The following is a 14,937-nucleotide window of genomic DNA, read 5'->3' as shown; positions in this document are numbered from 1 at the left end:
ATCTTGATTTTAAAGAACAGAATTCCATGACCTATTTTCAGTTAAAATAGTCTCTGGCTTCAAGGTGAAAAGGAATCCCAGGGGACTAGTTGCATATTTTTTTTTTTTAGTTCAGCAAAATGTCTCTCAACAACTTTCCCAGTGGATCGAGGCCACAGACAGCCCACCCCACCAGGTCTCTGGCAAACCTTCTTCACAGTCCTTCTCCTAGGAGCCCAGGAGGGGAAATGGAATGAGGCATTTCAGCTTCATCTACACTTAATTCATCAAAATGTCATTGGTAAGAGCTATTTGATGTCCAAAGCTTATGAGCCTTGAATCTAAGCCTTCTAAAGCCCCTTTCTCTTTGAACTTAAATGGGCTGTTCTGCCAACCTGGCATTGACTGCCAACAGGGGACTTGGTTCTGAGCTTTGAAGCCTGAGGGGGGCTCTCTCTCTCTTCCTGAATGTGCTTTACTCTTTTCCAAGCTGGGCCCCTAGGATGTGAAATGCAATCTCTCCCCTTCCAGGATACCAGTGTTCAGGGCTGAACCCACAGTAAAGCTTCACACACAACTGAGGGAGAGGAGAAGGGGTCAGAGAGATCATCCACTCATTTTACAAATAAAGTGCAGCCCCTTTATGGGCCAGAGTCAGACGTGGGTACCAAGTTCTCGGCATCCTCCACAGGCTCTGCCTAGAAAGACCTCTTGGAAGAGAACACCATTCATGGCTGGAGGGATATGAGGGTGTAAGTCCATCAGGAGAGGCCATGAGGACTCAGCGGCCGTCTGCTGGCTGCGGGACCGGGGGTGAATCATTTGTATTTCTAAGCCGCAGGGTGTTCACCCATAGATCCACTTCACAGAGGCATTATGGAGGATAAAGAGTCAGTGCTGTGAAAGCAGTTTCAAACATGAAATCAACGCATACATGTGTGTGCGACGTCGGGGGCGGGAGAGGGTGCCTAGGACAACAGCAGAACAGGCACACCCCTGGCTGCACTGCTTCCCAGTGACCCGTTCATGCCTCAGCGAGGACCCCAAACCCCTCCAGCAATGCATCGTTCCCCCACCCTCTGTCCTGCCCACCGTGATCCCCACCAGGACTCCGCTCCAGCCACGTGACTATCCCTGCCTCTCCCCAATGCCTAAGAGACGCACGCGCTCTCAACTCCCAGCAGCCGCTTCCACAAGTGATTTCATTTTAAACAACAGCCAACCTTTCAGCTCCACAGCTCTTTCTAGCTACAACCCTTTCTTTATCTTGCTTTCCCACAAGAGTGAAGCTTCTGTAAAGAGTATTCCACAATGATCCAACCACTGCAGTGTGATTTCAGTGCAGCCACCCACTGAAACCACTCTTGTCCGTGGCCTCTGCATTCTAAATCTGATGGAAGGCTCTTTTGTGCTTCCTTTCAAGAGGTGGGAAGCTTCTTTACCCGCCTCTCTCAGCAGCCTTCACAGGCTCTCTTCCCTCTCCTCCCTCTTGAATGCATGATTTTCTCCCGGAGGTTTCCATCCCTCCTCACAGCTTCAAACCACCTACAGCTCACCAACTACGCCAGCACCTAAACCTGGAGCCGCAGAGCCCACTCTAACCAACTCACTGCTGAGCATCTCTACCTACGTGTCCAAAAGGCTTTTCACAGTTACCATTTCCAAAGCGGAAATCATCCCCCTCTTTCCTCCCAGACCTGTTTTTCTCCTGGGTTTTCTACCTCAAAGACTGGCACCACCATCCACCCAGACATCCACGTCAGCGTCCACGTCAGAAACCTGGGTGTCATCCGTTCTACTCTTGTCCCGCTCCCGTGGGCCACGTCCATTCAGTCCTCGAGTCCTGACAATGCATCTGTTAAATAGCTTCCACAAGTTACCAAACAGAATTATACTATGATCTCATTTAAGAAAAAAACTTGTGTAAGTACCTACTCGTTAAGAAATCAGAAGGGATCATATTGAAATGTTAACCATGGGTGTTGCTGGCTGGTGGAATTACAAGTAATTTTTTTAAACACATATATTTTATAAAGACTGTATTTATTGTTTCGTCGCTAAGTCTGTCTGACTCTTTTACAACCCCATGGACTGTAGCCCTCCAGGTTCCTCTGTCCATGGGGTTCTCCAGGCAAGAATACTGGTGTGGGTTGCCATTTCCTTTTCCAGGGGATCTTCCCTAGTGAGGGATGGAACTCCTGTCTCCTGCATTGGCAGGAGGATTCTTTACCACTGAGCCATTCTATATTACAGAAAAACTTACCTTTAAAGACAGCTTCTGAAGGCTTATTCTGACCCCTAAGTTACTTTTGGTTCTCAACACCTCTTGCAACAGTTCCATCTTCTCCCTGGTCCCCTGCCTCCAGGCCTTTCCCATCCCTCCACCCATCCATGTTCCGCACTGTAGAAGGCTGTGTAGACCACTGCCCACTTCCTAGGCTCACTTCCCACCACGCTCTGTTCCAGGCGTAGTATCCTAAAACAGAAACTGCCATGCCCCTTCCTGTCTCCAGGCTAGGACTCTGCCTGGTTCCCTCCCTCCTGGCTTGATCTTCTCCCGCCACATCCCTGCCTCCCCTGGCCAGCTCCTCCTGGAGTTGTCAAGCATCATCTCCTGCAGTTGTCCTTCCTACACCTCCAAACCAGAGTCAGGAGGCCCTCCTCCAGTCCTCTCACCAGCCCCTCTACCTCCCCATCCTAGCCTTTCTCACTCTGCGTTTATGCAACTGGTCCTCCATCAAAGAGTGGCCTAGTGTCTGTCTCATTCATCTCTATATGTGAATATCTCCAACAATATCAATGAAAAATTCACTTTAAATAAATATACTGGGGTGACCCAGGAGGATGTTCCAAGGGCATCTTCTTCGAGCTTTAGTCCATCTCCTCCTCTCTGCCAAGTACATCTCCACCAAAACACACCATCACTGCTGTGGGCTCAGCTTGTGAAGGGTTGAACTGGGGCCAAAATGAATGCAGACCCAAGAGGCTCCCAAACAGACACACTGCGCTTTTCCCCTACCCAGACACGGCCCTGGGGCTGAAAGGCCAGTCACCTGCCCAGCTGACGTGAAGCCACTTGTTTTCACTCCAACCACACTCCTACTTTTAACGGGATTTACACCGAAAGACACGCTCTGATGATTTTCAAAAGTAAGCAGAAAATATGTTTGAGTGCTCTTTCATAACTAACACGCCATGAGTGCTAGCCCCACAGTCTTAGGTAAGCAGCTGACCATGGATATGAAAGACCGAGGCTCTAGAACACCCAGTGGAGGTGACCCAGGAGATGACGCTTTACGCTCCATCACTCTGCATCCAGGAGGCTACTGCGTTCCTCAAATGATCTATAGAGAGATTCCTGTATGTCAAACTTTCTGTGGGTGTGGGCATGCTCATGCATGTGTTATTTTAAATCCTTACAAAAATTCTTTCTGGATAAACACTGAAGCCTTGGGGGATGGGGTAGGAAGGATTAAAAAAAGTTGCCCAAGAACACACAGCTAGTAAGTAAGTGAACTGAAATTAGGTTTAACATCAAGATTCCCACTCTCAGACCATGTGCACTGAAGTCAGCTCACTCAGTTCTGTCCAACTCTTTGGGACCCCATCGACTGTACCATGCCAGGCTTCTCTGTCCATGGGGATTCTCCAGCTAAGAATAGTGAAGTGGGTTGTCATGCTCTCCTCCAGGAGATCTTCCTGACCCAGGGATCGAATCCGGGTCTCCTGCATTGCAGGCAGACTCTTTACCGTCTGAGCCAGCAGGGAAGCCCCAAGTCAACTGGACCAGGGCTTAAATGCTGACTCTAAACTTACCAGCTGTGTGATCTCTGGCAGGTTATTTAACCTCCCTGAGCCTACATTTCCTCATCTGTATATAAGTGACAGATTTAGGTGAGATGACCTACGAGGTCTCTTCTGTCTGGGACACTGACTAGCCAGCACCAAGGCTATGCTGTTATAACCTCTGATCTGTGCACCTTGGGGAAGAGGTCACATAGCGGGGCTGCAGGCCTTAGGGCTGTTGTGATCCTAGGGGGCATCGGAACAGACATACCAAGCGCTGAAGCTTAGATCAGGGCCAGCATATGTATTGAAAGAACGGGTTAATTCCTTAATTAATTAATACTACCCAGCCATGTCTTGATGAGACCAAAGCAGCAGTGTTTTGACTTGAAAGCAGATCTGGGGTGAATTTTAAGATCCCGGTCTGATTGCCCAGATCACTCAGTATGAAGCTGCATGTCCTTGAGTCCCGGATCCTTTCCTCTTCCTGCCAGTCCACGTCACAGCTCATTAAGGGGCTGATAAGGGGATGGCTGTGCACCGACTCCGACATCCCTGAAATCACCCCACAAGTCACAAGGCAGCCCAAGGGAGCTGAAGAAACGGGCTCAAGGTCACTGAGTACATGAGTAAGACAGGAGGCGGATGAGCCGTTCAGCTTTCTGAGGTTTAAACACTAGAGGGCGCCTCGACTGGGGGTTCTAAACAATAAGACTGCCTTGGGAGGCGTTCTGGAACTTAGAAGAGCCAAACATCCTTTTTTGCGGAAGTGTGGGCATCATCGGCTAGGAGTTTGAGTCTCAAAGATGGCAGAAAGCTTCACCCCCAGCCTGTCCCTGTGAGAGGCTCTCAGGCCCCCTGGGCCTTCTATAGTCTTCCACTGACCGCCTGCAAGCCTCACTCTGCCAGCAGGGCCTCCCTCCTAGACTCTAGGAACCAGACAATTCATGGTCTCACTGAACAAGTCTTGCTACTGGCCCCGCTGAGTCACTGCAAATGCTATCAGGAAAACTCCTAACCACCATCCCACCTCAACCCTTAAATACCTTCCACACTCTTTTGTCTATAGAGAACTTTCCATCATGCATTGCCAAGGATTGCTTACTCAATACCCCTACTAACATTTTTATCCTTGAAGACCGGGATTTAAAAAATGTATCTTTTATCCCAAGTTCAGTACATATAAAAGGTGGCGTTGCTCAGTCACTCAGTCGTGTCCGACTCTTTGTGACCCCATGGACTGTAGCTTGCCAGGCTCCTCTGTCCATGGGGATTCTCCAGGCAAGAATACTGGAGTGGGTTGCCATTTCCTTCTCCAGGAGATCTTCCCGACTGAGGGATCGAACCCATGTCTCCTGCATTGGCAGGTGATTCTTTACCAGTGAGCCACCTGGAAAGCCCATATATAAAGGATTACAATCATGTTAATTTAACAGATAAAGAGATGAGAGGAAAGAAGGAAAGGAAAAAGCAGGCAAAGGTGAAAGGGAAGGAGAATACAAAGGAAGGGACTGGGCTTATGCGGAACTTCCTTGGTAACATCTCTGTCCAGCTGAGGTCGTGTGCTATGGTGGGATTCTGGAGCTAGACGCATCTGGGTTCAAATCCCAGCCCTGTCTCACCCTGACGGTGTGCCTTCAGATAAACCATTCAAGCTCTCTGTTTAGGTGGCACGTTTATAAAATGAGAAAAACAAAGAACTATTAATAAAAGGTACGTTCTGAGACAATTAGAGATAATGTATGTAAAGCCCCCTACACGTTGGCACTGGCTGGGAGCCTGCAGGGGCTCCCTCTGCACTTGGAAAGCATGGAAAAGGACGGGTCGATTCAAGGTCGCTCTAAGAACCCTAGGTCTGTGACCTCTGCGTTGGGTGCCGATCACCTACCCCGACGAGAAACACTCAGTTATGGAAATACAGACGGTGAATTGATAACAACTTAATTTTTACAGATGTTAGTAGTTTGTGCCAAGAAAATAAGCACTCTGGCCCTGGAAGAACTTTCTACAGTCTTGCTCTAACCGAATGATGACTGACATTCCAGGATGCTCACCTACCTTTTAATCAAGTCTCCACATTCACCCTGAAAATTTACAGCCCTCCCAAGTGCACCTTGGCCCTGGTCTGTAAGGGCACATTAAGGATAGCAGCAACTAATACAAGAAGTAACAGAACAGCCGTAACTGTGACCAATGCCTCTGACAGTCGGTCCCTTTTCCCTTGTTATTTAGCCATGTCTCTTTGACAGCCCTTCTCAAGCGTCAGAGTCAGCTGATGTAGGTGTGCTCTGCACCAGAGCCTGTCCAAGCTCTGCCAGGGGTACTGATGATCAAAAAAATCATCATGACTGGAACTCCCCTGGTGGTCCAGGGGTTGAGAGTCTGCCTGCCAATGCAGGGGACACGGGTTTGATCCTTGCTCCAGGAGCTAGATCCCACACACGTGTGTGCTAAGTCACTTCAGTTGTATCCGACTGATCCCACATGTATGTGTGCTAAGTTGCTTCAGTTGTGTCTGACTCTTTGTGACCCTTTGGACTGTAGCCCACCAGGTTCCTCTGTCCATGGGATTCTCCAGGCAAGAATACTGGAGTGCATTGCCACGCACTCCTCCAGGGGATCTTTCCGACCCAGGGATCAAACCTGCGGTTCTTTCTTATCCTGCATTGACAGGTGGGATCTTTACCACTAGTGCCACCTGGGAGGCCCTAGATCCCACATGCCACAGGGCAACTAAGCCTGTGTGCCACAGCCACCGAGCCTGTGCATCCGAGAGCTGGCGCTCCCCAACAAGAGAAGGCGCCAGAATGAGAAGCCTGTGCATGGCAATTAGAGAGTAGCCCCTGTCTACTGCAACTAGAGGAAAACCCTTGTGCAGCAATGAAGACCCAGCAAAGCCAAAAAATAAATAATTAAAAAAAATCAGAGCAAACAAAAAGCACCTGATTATCCAAGAAGTGAACCCAATCTCTAAGCCGTGTTTATTGGTCAAAGCGTCTATTCCTTAGCCATTACAAGTGATAGACTGGGACCAGAAGAGCCACAGGGCAAGGATCATGGTAGTCTTATTCACCAATGACCAATACCAATGTATATATATTACCAGTGCCTGGCCCGGTGCCAGCTCAGGGAAGATTCATGCAATGAGTGGACAAATAAATGAAAAAAGGATGACTGACTGACTGAATAAACAGAGGGTTTATGAGCATGAAGCACAACCTTCTGTCCTTCCATCACCCTCCCCTGCCCACCCTCAGATCCAAACCACCTGTTCTTTCCTTACCCGAGCGATCAGCTCCCCGACCATGCCCGTCCAGGTGCCATTGGCCTCGGGCACGCCATACACGCCGTCCCCGACTAGACGGATCTTGTAGTTGAACCGGAGGATCTCCGCCAGCTCCTGGAGCATGTCCACACAGAAGCCCTCGTAGCGGTCGTTGCCTTCCATTTCCTGGTGGTTCCCCTTCAGCATTAGATATGGGTTTTCCTGCAGCGAAACTGGGCAGCTGTCATTCTCATCTTAGCCCTGGTGTCTCAGCCACATGTGATGAGGGGACCAGGGACATAGGACGGTGGGGAGAAGATGGGGTGGAGGAGGGAAGTGGCTTGGGTAATGGGAAACTTTGGAGGTGGCGGTTACCTCCCTTTCCTGACTTCAAGGCACTTCTCTTACCAGGAACACGCAAGGGTCTCACTGCACAGAGGGTCCAGTGGAAGCCCCTCTACCTTGTTTAAGGTCATCATCTGACCCCATCTTCCATTTCATTCTGTCCTCCCTCCCCTGCCCTTTTCTTTTGTTTATTCCACACAGACTAACCTCAGGGCATTATGAGATGCAAGGATGCTGATGACAGAACCGGTGAGGTTCTTAAATGCACTGTATGACCACAACCCAAGGCAGAATGGGTCCAGCCATGGGTGTTGGGAGAAGGGCTGGGTCTCTCAGATGAATGTCCAGGGAAGGTTCCACGGAGGAGGTGGGATGCAGGCTGGGCTCTGGAGAATGACAGAACTCTGGCAGATGGAAGTGGTGGGGACAGAGGGCTGTGTGGGCAGGGGAAAGGCAGGATCAAGGACATAATCCCCAGTGAGATGGAGCTCGGCCCATTCAGCAGGTGATGGAGGCACCCTTGGGTGGGAGCCTGGCTTGTGGGTAGGGGTGGGATGGGAGGATGAGTTTAGAAAGATGAATTAGGGTCAGCATGGGCCTTGGATGCCAGGGCGAGGTGCATCACACGTATATAGTAGGGAAGCAATCAGAGTTTTAGAGACGCAAAGATGTGAGTGAAGAATATGACAAAGTGAGCGAGAGAGAAGTTCTGGGAGTGAGGAAGGACAGAGCCTCTCCTGCTGGGAGATGCTGATTCCCGAGCTGTGTTTTGGCTCAGGCGAGCTTCAGAGCTGGACAAGGCACAGAGAGGGTCAGGTGGATGCCAGGATGGGTGTGGAGCACAGAGGGAGGATCCTCAGACCCTTGGAGCCTGAGCAGGAGACTCAGGATGGTGTCATCATGGCCGTGGATGGTTTGGAAAGGAAAAGGCTTCAGAGCATGTTGAATTCAAGGTGCTGGTAGGCAGTTCAGGAGCAAATGTGAGACTGAATGTTGGAATCCGGAGGGAGGGCAGGATCAGGGGCACAGATGGGGCGGCCCCTGGATAGAGGCGGTGGCTGAGCGGCAGGATATGGGAGGCCGTGGAGGCGGAGGGCAGCAGAGGGATAAGACCTGATCCGGGGGTGGGGGCGAATGAAGAGCAGCCACAGAGCAGGACAAAGCAGAAGCAGCCAGAAAAGCCGAAAATCAGGGACACGTGGGCATGAAGGCCAAGGAGGCGGGGGTTCAAGGCCGGCATTCCCACCCAGAGAGGACGCAGGGCTGTGAAAGGGCAACTGGGCCGTGTGTCACGGAGATGTTCGAAGGCAGACTGGGGGTGTCGGGGGGAGGTGGTGGCAGAACCCTGCAGGGATGGGCGTGAATGAGAGGTGCACAGGGGAGGGCCGGGGTTGTTGGGAGGTTAGGAGATGAGGGCCAGCCGGCAGAGAGCTTCTCCACCCAACCGCTCCCAGTCACGTCTCTCTCCAAACTTCAGTTCCCCTTCAGCAGCAACGGCGACCACCGACCCCTTGATGGATGATCCCCTCAACTAGAGGGTAGTCCAAGGGCAGCAGGGTGAAGGTGAGGTGGTCTTAGGATGGGAGGGACCAGAGTATACGTGCAGGTGGAAAGGGAGGGATTCCTAGAAAAGGCAAGATAGAGAAGGAAGAAAGAGAAGTGCGAGGCAGGGCAGCAAGGTACCAGGAGGGCCAGGGTCAAGGTGAACTCGAGTCAGGGAAGTGGACCTGAGGGTGGAGAGGAGGGCCAGGGTCAGCGGGTTCAGAGAGGAAGGGAGGAGGGCAGAGGTAGGAACTGCACCAGAGTTGTGCTGCAGGCAGGAGGGAAGGCTTGGCTCCTCCAGAGAGGTTTGCTCAGGGGAAACGATGGGGATGACGGAGAGGAGCCTGGGGTTGCCCAGGTCCAGCTGAGTCAGGAGGCTGAATGCAGAGGGGCAGCTGGGAGCAGGACGTGGAAGGAGAGGTGGACTCAGAGACGGACAGGAGGTGAGATGGCTGAGCATCACGGTGGAGACGGTTCTAGAAGCCAAGAGAGGAAAGTGCTGAAATGCTGGTTTGCTGAGCTCAGGCTGGAAGGGGCCTCTGGGCTGGGGAAGATCAGAGGTCATGAGAGGAGGAAGGGCGAGACTCGTGGGTATGAAGCAGAAGAGGGGAAAGTAGGAGGTTCCGTGCCAGGGGAGGGACCTCTGAGTTGAAGGTGATGGGATTCTGGTTCAAGTGCACTGTTCTGTCAATGAGACGCAGCCAGGCTCCTCGCCTTCCATACACGCCATCCTTGGCTCAAGGGGCTCTTCTCCGTCTTTCTGTTTAACCTAATGCAACACTGTCCTTGGGGCCCCCATTGCCTCCTCTGTTACCCACCCACATTTCAGAATTCCTACTGTGCTCCCAGACAGGGTCCCACACACACACCCTCCATCTTCCTACACCTGCTGCCTCCCAGGCAGGATGTGCATGGGCCTGGGACTGACTCCTCATGGTGTCCCCACCTGGCTCCAGGGTTCAGCATCTGCGGATTGTGTGGGTAAAAAGTGCTGAAAGGGCCTCACTGACAGAGCATAGCAGGGGAGTTTCCATGTCTGGGTTGGAAGGCAACCTCCTAGGGTATCTTTAATGACCCCAAGGAGTTTTACAAAATTTTTCTCCCTAAGCACTCTTAAGTTAATTTAAAATCCACTGGCATATTTAGAGTGAATAAACACAAGGCCAGTGTTAGAGGGAGGGGTCACAGGCATTTTGGAAAGTGCAGGGGCTGAGTGCTGGCCTGGGGCCCCGTTGTGGCAGGGGCGTTGGGAGAACAGAAGATAGTGACGTGGGCAAAAAGCTTAACCCGGGTTCTGACACAAGGTGGGGTATTTGCTGCAGCTAATTCGGCGTATTCCTCTGGAGGAAGGCATGGCAACCCGCTCCATTATTCTTGCCTGGAGAATCCCCATGGACAGAGGAGCCTGGCAGGCCACAGTCCATGGGATCACAAAGAGTTGGCTATGACTCAGTGACTAAACAACAACAATTCTGTGTAGTAGCTGGTGTTAACCAATAAATCACAAGTCCCAACTGCACCCCGTCAAGAGCAGGACACAACAGGACTATGTGCTGAGTTTTAAGGGATAAATCATTCAGGGTGACCATTTGCCAAGGCTCTCTTCCAAATGGTCACCAGGAACTGGGCCACATGCCTGAGGATGGGCAGCAGGGCACGGACTCAGGAAGCCCTTCAGAGGCAGAGAAAGTCCCAGCAATCTTGCTGTGTGCTGTCCCCCTCAGCCAGGACTGTTGCCCAGTGTGGCCCCAGCTCAGCCAGGCATGCCCAGATCTGGGGGTCTAGGTGACACCATCGCCCCCTCATCCTGCTGACATTTTCACACTGCTTTGGATGAGCTAAGGTTGAGCTGAGATGGGGGTGGCAAAACCTCTGTGAGCTGGAATTGCCTCTCCATCCTTTGCTGTGACTATTCCCTCTGCCTGGAATGTTCCTCCCAGACCGCCACGTGTCACCTCACCCCATCAGGTCTGCTCAGATCTGCCCTTCTCAGTGAGGCCAACACCCCACTTCTCTTCCCCAGCTCTGTCTATGCCCTAGCACCCAGAACTGAGCCGAGAACATAGGCATGCCCCCCAAATACTCGGTGAATGAATGAAGTGTTCAGTGACCCCTGTCTCGTACCACGTGAAGGGAAAACCCATGATTTGGCATTCAAGTCCCTAAGCATTGTGGACCCACTTTTCCAGCCTCAGGCCTTCCCTTTCTACCTATGCCCATGTCCTAGCAACCTGCCTTTTCCTACGTTTCCTGAGTGCCTGACCCTTCGTCCACTTCTCCCTCCTTATCTCTCGCTGTCTTTTGAGGCCCATCCTCAAGGTCCCTCTTCCTGGAAGGCTTTGTTGACCATCCCTTTGCTGGGATGGGACCTCTCCTTCCTTCAAACCCCACAGTGCTAGACATGAGCCTATTTCTTGGCTTTTTTCCTGCTCTGCTCACAGGAGATCAGTTATTCTGGTCCAGGGCTCCTGGGCCCCTGGAGTTTATGAACGTAGTGATGGAGGTCCCTGCACTCTTTTTCATTATCTTGAAAGCCTAATCTTTCAAAAGAAGTCCTTTTCTTAACAGACACATTTCCAGACTTTGCACAGTTAGCAATGATAAGACTGAACAGACTCACTAATAGTTGGGTCTGTTTGGAGCTGGAATTACATCAGTGCAGCCACACTGGTTATCTCTTGCTGATAAGACGCTGGCCCAGACAGGGAAGTAGGCTTTTGATTAGTTAAAAGGAGGTGGAGGAAGGGGAAAAACTCATTATTACTTAAAATATGCAGTTGGTTTAATTGACAAATCTCTAAAACATGATGTCATTGTAGGTGGGGGGAGGGGAGAAGTAAACGACTTTGGCCATGATCGCACTTGACTCGTGCCATCTACTAAATTACAGCCTCTTTGAGGACAGAGACTGAGTCTTACTCATCTTTGTGTCCCCAGGAATGAACACAGTGCCTGACACACAGCGGGAAGGGCTGGGTAATCATCGAAGAGAATTGGATCAAATAAAAAAGGCAGATGGCCCCTTTCTCTGTAGATTGAGAACTTTCCTTTGATCGTTTGGAAATGAAGAAATCACAGGCCGTAAAAACCCACTGAGTTCAGGTGTCCACTGGCAGGGGTGCAATTTGTACACGTAGGCACCAAGCAAAGCAGGCTGCCGTGAAAGAGTAGGGGCCACCCTGGTGGACTTCTCGCCCCTGTGTCTTAAGGTGCCCTGCCCTTGGCCATGCACAGATGCCCCGGTTGTTGGGGTGCCCCCATTAAAGACATCCACAAACTGCCGTCTCACCACCCCATCCCGCTTCCCCAGCTGCCTTGGAACTCATCAGATATCATTTCCATATGAAGCAGCAACTTGAGTTTAATTACACTGTCATAAATTGGCCTCGGCGCTGTGATTAGAGCTCCCATCTTCTGTTCCTGGGGAGGCTGCAAGAAGGAGGAGGCACCCCGGGGAGCAGCAGCTGGGAAGCTCTGGGGGCAGCCGCTTACCAGGATGGTGGTGACGACCAGGGTGGTGTTGAAGAGGCTGTCAGAGATGTTGGAAGCGTACAGGCGGCTGTCCATGCTGAGGCCGTCTGCCACATGCCACTGGCCGATCTGAGGAGACCAAGGAAAGAGGCTGGGAAGGGCTGGGGGGAGGTGGAGGCTGGGGAGCGGGGGTGCTGTGGTCCCACGAGACTCCAGGGCTAGGGGAGCTGAGAGGCCAGTCCCCTGCCTCTGGCGGGGCTACGGTTAAGTCACAGAAGGAGGGAGCCATGCAGAGTATGGAGCAGAGGGGCTAAACTGGGACGGGCTACTAGGGTTGGGGGGGGTTAGGGAAGGGTAGGGAGACTGTGAAGGAAAGCAAGACTTAAGAGAGAGGTGGAGAGGAAAATGAGAAAGCAAATCAGGAATGGAGGTGGCCTAAATGGGAAGGAAATCCCAAAAAGAGGAGATATAGGTACACACAGATACCTACGGCTGATTCACTTTGCTGTACAGCAGAAACAAATGCAACATTGTAAAGCAAGCATACTCCTATAGAAACTAAAAACAGAAAAAAAGAAATCACGAATGGAATGCAGTTCAGGGGCGCTCTCTCACCCAGAAGGGTGGGGAGCCGGGGGAATTGCATTAGCTGGAGGCAGGACTGAGCCACACAGCTCTTTCGCTCTATCCTGCCTTCAGGAAGCCTCATCATCTAAACAAGAACCAGCATGGCTACCACGTGGCATTTACTCAGCTCTTCAGTAAATGCCCGCCGAATGGTTCAGTGGATGCATGAACCATAAGAAGAAAGATCCAGGCTCTAGTTTTGGTGGAGTCACTTGCTGACTGTGAGAACCTTGGCAGGTTACTTGAATTTCTCCCAGTCTCCGTTTCCCTAGGTCTAAATGGGGGTGGCAATGTTTGCCCTGCCTTCCCAGAACAAATGGAAATCACACAAACACCAGTTTGATGTCACATTATTCAGCCAGACCCAGGACCTCAGATCTCAACTGCATCACCCCAGAAGTGACTGAGCTTCTCTGAACATATTTCCTCATCTGTAAAATGGGAATAATACAAACCTCATGGGGTCATTGTGAGAACGGATTTAAGCTGAAACTCAATACCTGCTAGTTTCCTTTCTCTTCATGGTCTTGACTAGAGAGGGGGGAAAAAGTCCATAACTTAGTCCCACCAGTTCCACGTAGTTCCACTTTCTAAGAAAGTCACCCAAATCGAAATACAACATCATTGGGTTTTTACAGAATTTGCTTGTTTTCCCAGTGGAACCCTTTTTATAGCTACATGTACATGTGTGTGCTACCAGTATCTTTCTACTAGCTGGATGCCTGGCAAAGCATTTCTGCTGCTGGGTGTTGGAGGTGGGCAACCGGGAGAGTCGGCTGGCAGCTGGCTAGAAACCCAATGAAATGCACACATCCGCCTCTGCCAGGCATCTCCAGGCACCGGCAGCAGCTTCCCTGGAAAACGCTCACAGGTTCCATGGATCCCACACGGCTGCACCCGCCAGAGCTGGGCTCTGGATTCCTCTTGTGGAAGCTCCACCACAGTAAAGACTCGTCTCACCTTTGGCTCTGGACCCACCCCCAGAAGGCTGACAGTCACGGGGAGCAGGAACCGTCTCTCTGACATCATGGTCTGGAGCTTAAAGAGGGGAGGGCCAGGCTGGAAACCTCCAGTTCCAGCAATAGCTCCGATGCTCTCTACAGGTATGCTTTTCATCTGTCAAAGGAGAGATGGGGGCTTCCCTGGTGGCCCAGTGGTTAAGAATCTGCCTTGCAATATGGGGGACAGCAGTTCGATCCCTGGTCCTGGAAGATCCCACATGCTGTGGGGCAACTAAGCCCTTGCGACACAGCTACTGAGCCTGCTACTGAGCCTGCAAGCTGCAGCTACTGAGCCCACGTGCAGCAACTACTGAAGCCCGTGCACCGAGAGCCTGTCCTCTGCAGCAAGAGAAGCCACCACCACGGGAAGCCCACACGCTGTAATGAAGAGTAGCCCCCGAACGCTGCAACTAGAGAAATTCCATTCAGAGCAACAAAGACCCAGCACAGCCAGAAATAAATGCACAAATAAACAAAAGAGAAAAAAAACCTTTTTTTAAAAAAATGGAGAGATGACCAAAAGCCCCTCTCCAAGCTTCAGCAAGGATGCCACTGGTGTCTCCACCTCTACAAAGGCAGATAGGTACCACGCGAGTTCCTGATCATTTTAGTTTACTGGCAGCGTCTCCTGCATATCCGCATGGGAAGCCTTGACTAGATAAAGAAACTGAGGCCAAGATAAAAGAGCCCAGCCAACAGCTTGCCTGAGGTAACCTCGCCATCAGCTGAGACACCTGCGCTTTAACCCCTGTGCTCTTAGCCCCAGCCCGCCTTGCCAAGGATGCCTTCGTGGCCTCCTGTCTGGTTCTTCCAGCGTCCTGCCGCGGGTTCTGTTTACATGTCCGTCTCCTCTGCTAGTCTGTGGGGGAGGGATTGGCTTGTTCAGGCTCACCCCCCAGTTTTTTGCTCAGGGACTGGTAC

General features: G+C 51.4%; 1 protein-coding gene across 1 annotated transcript in view; it reads right to left on the bottom strand.

The window, feature by feature from the left end:
* Positions 1–14,937, bottom strand: part of GRIK4 (glutamate ionotropic receptor kainate type subunit 4) — a 401,597-nt gene that overhangs the window by 80,090 nt on the left and 306,570 nt on the right. Inside the window, exons 11-12 of the mRNA XM_069555411.1 lie at positions 12,410–12,517; positions 7,049–7,252 (exon numbers count right to left, since the gene is read on the bottom strand). Coding sequence (XP_069411512.1) covers positions 7,049–7,252; positions 12,410–12,517 — 312 coding nt within the window. The remainder of the gene's footprint in view (positions 1–7,048; positions 7,253–12,409; positions 12,518–14,937) is intronic.

This window comes from Ovis canadensis, chromosome 15 (genome assembly GCF_042477335.2).
Source record: "Ovis canadensis isolate MfBH-ARS-UI-01 breed Bighorn chromosome 15, ARS-UI_OviCan_v2, whole genome shotgun sequence".
In the NCBI taxonomy this organism is placed as follows: Eukaryota; Metazoa; Chordata; class Mammalia; order Artiodactyla; family Bovidae; genus Ovis; species Ovis canadensis.
This window is presented reverse-complemented; position numbering and strand designations above follow the sequence as displayed.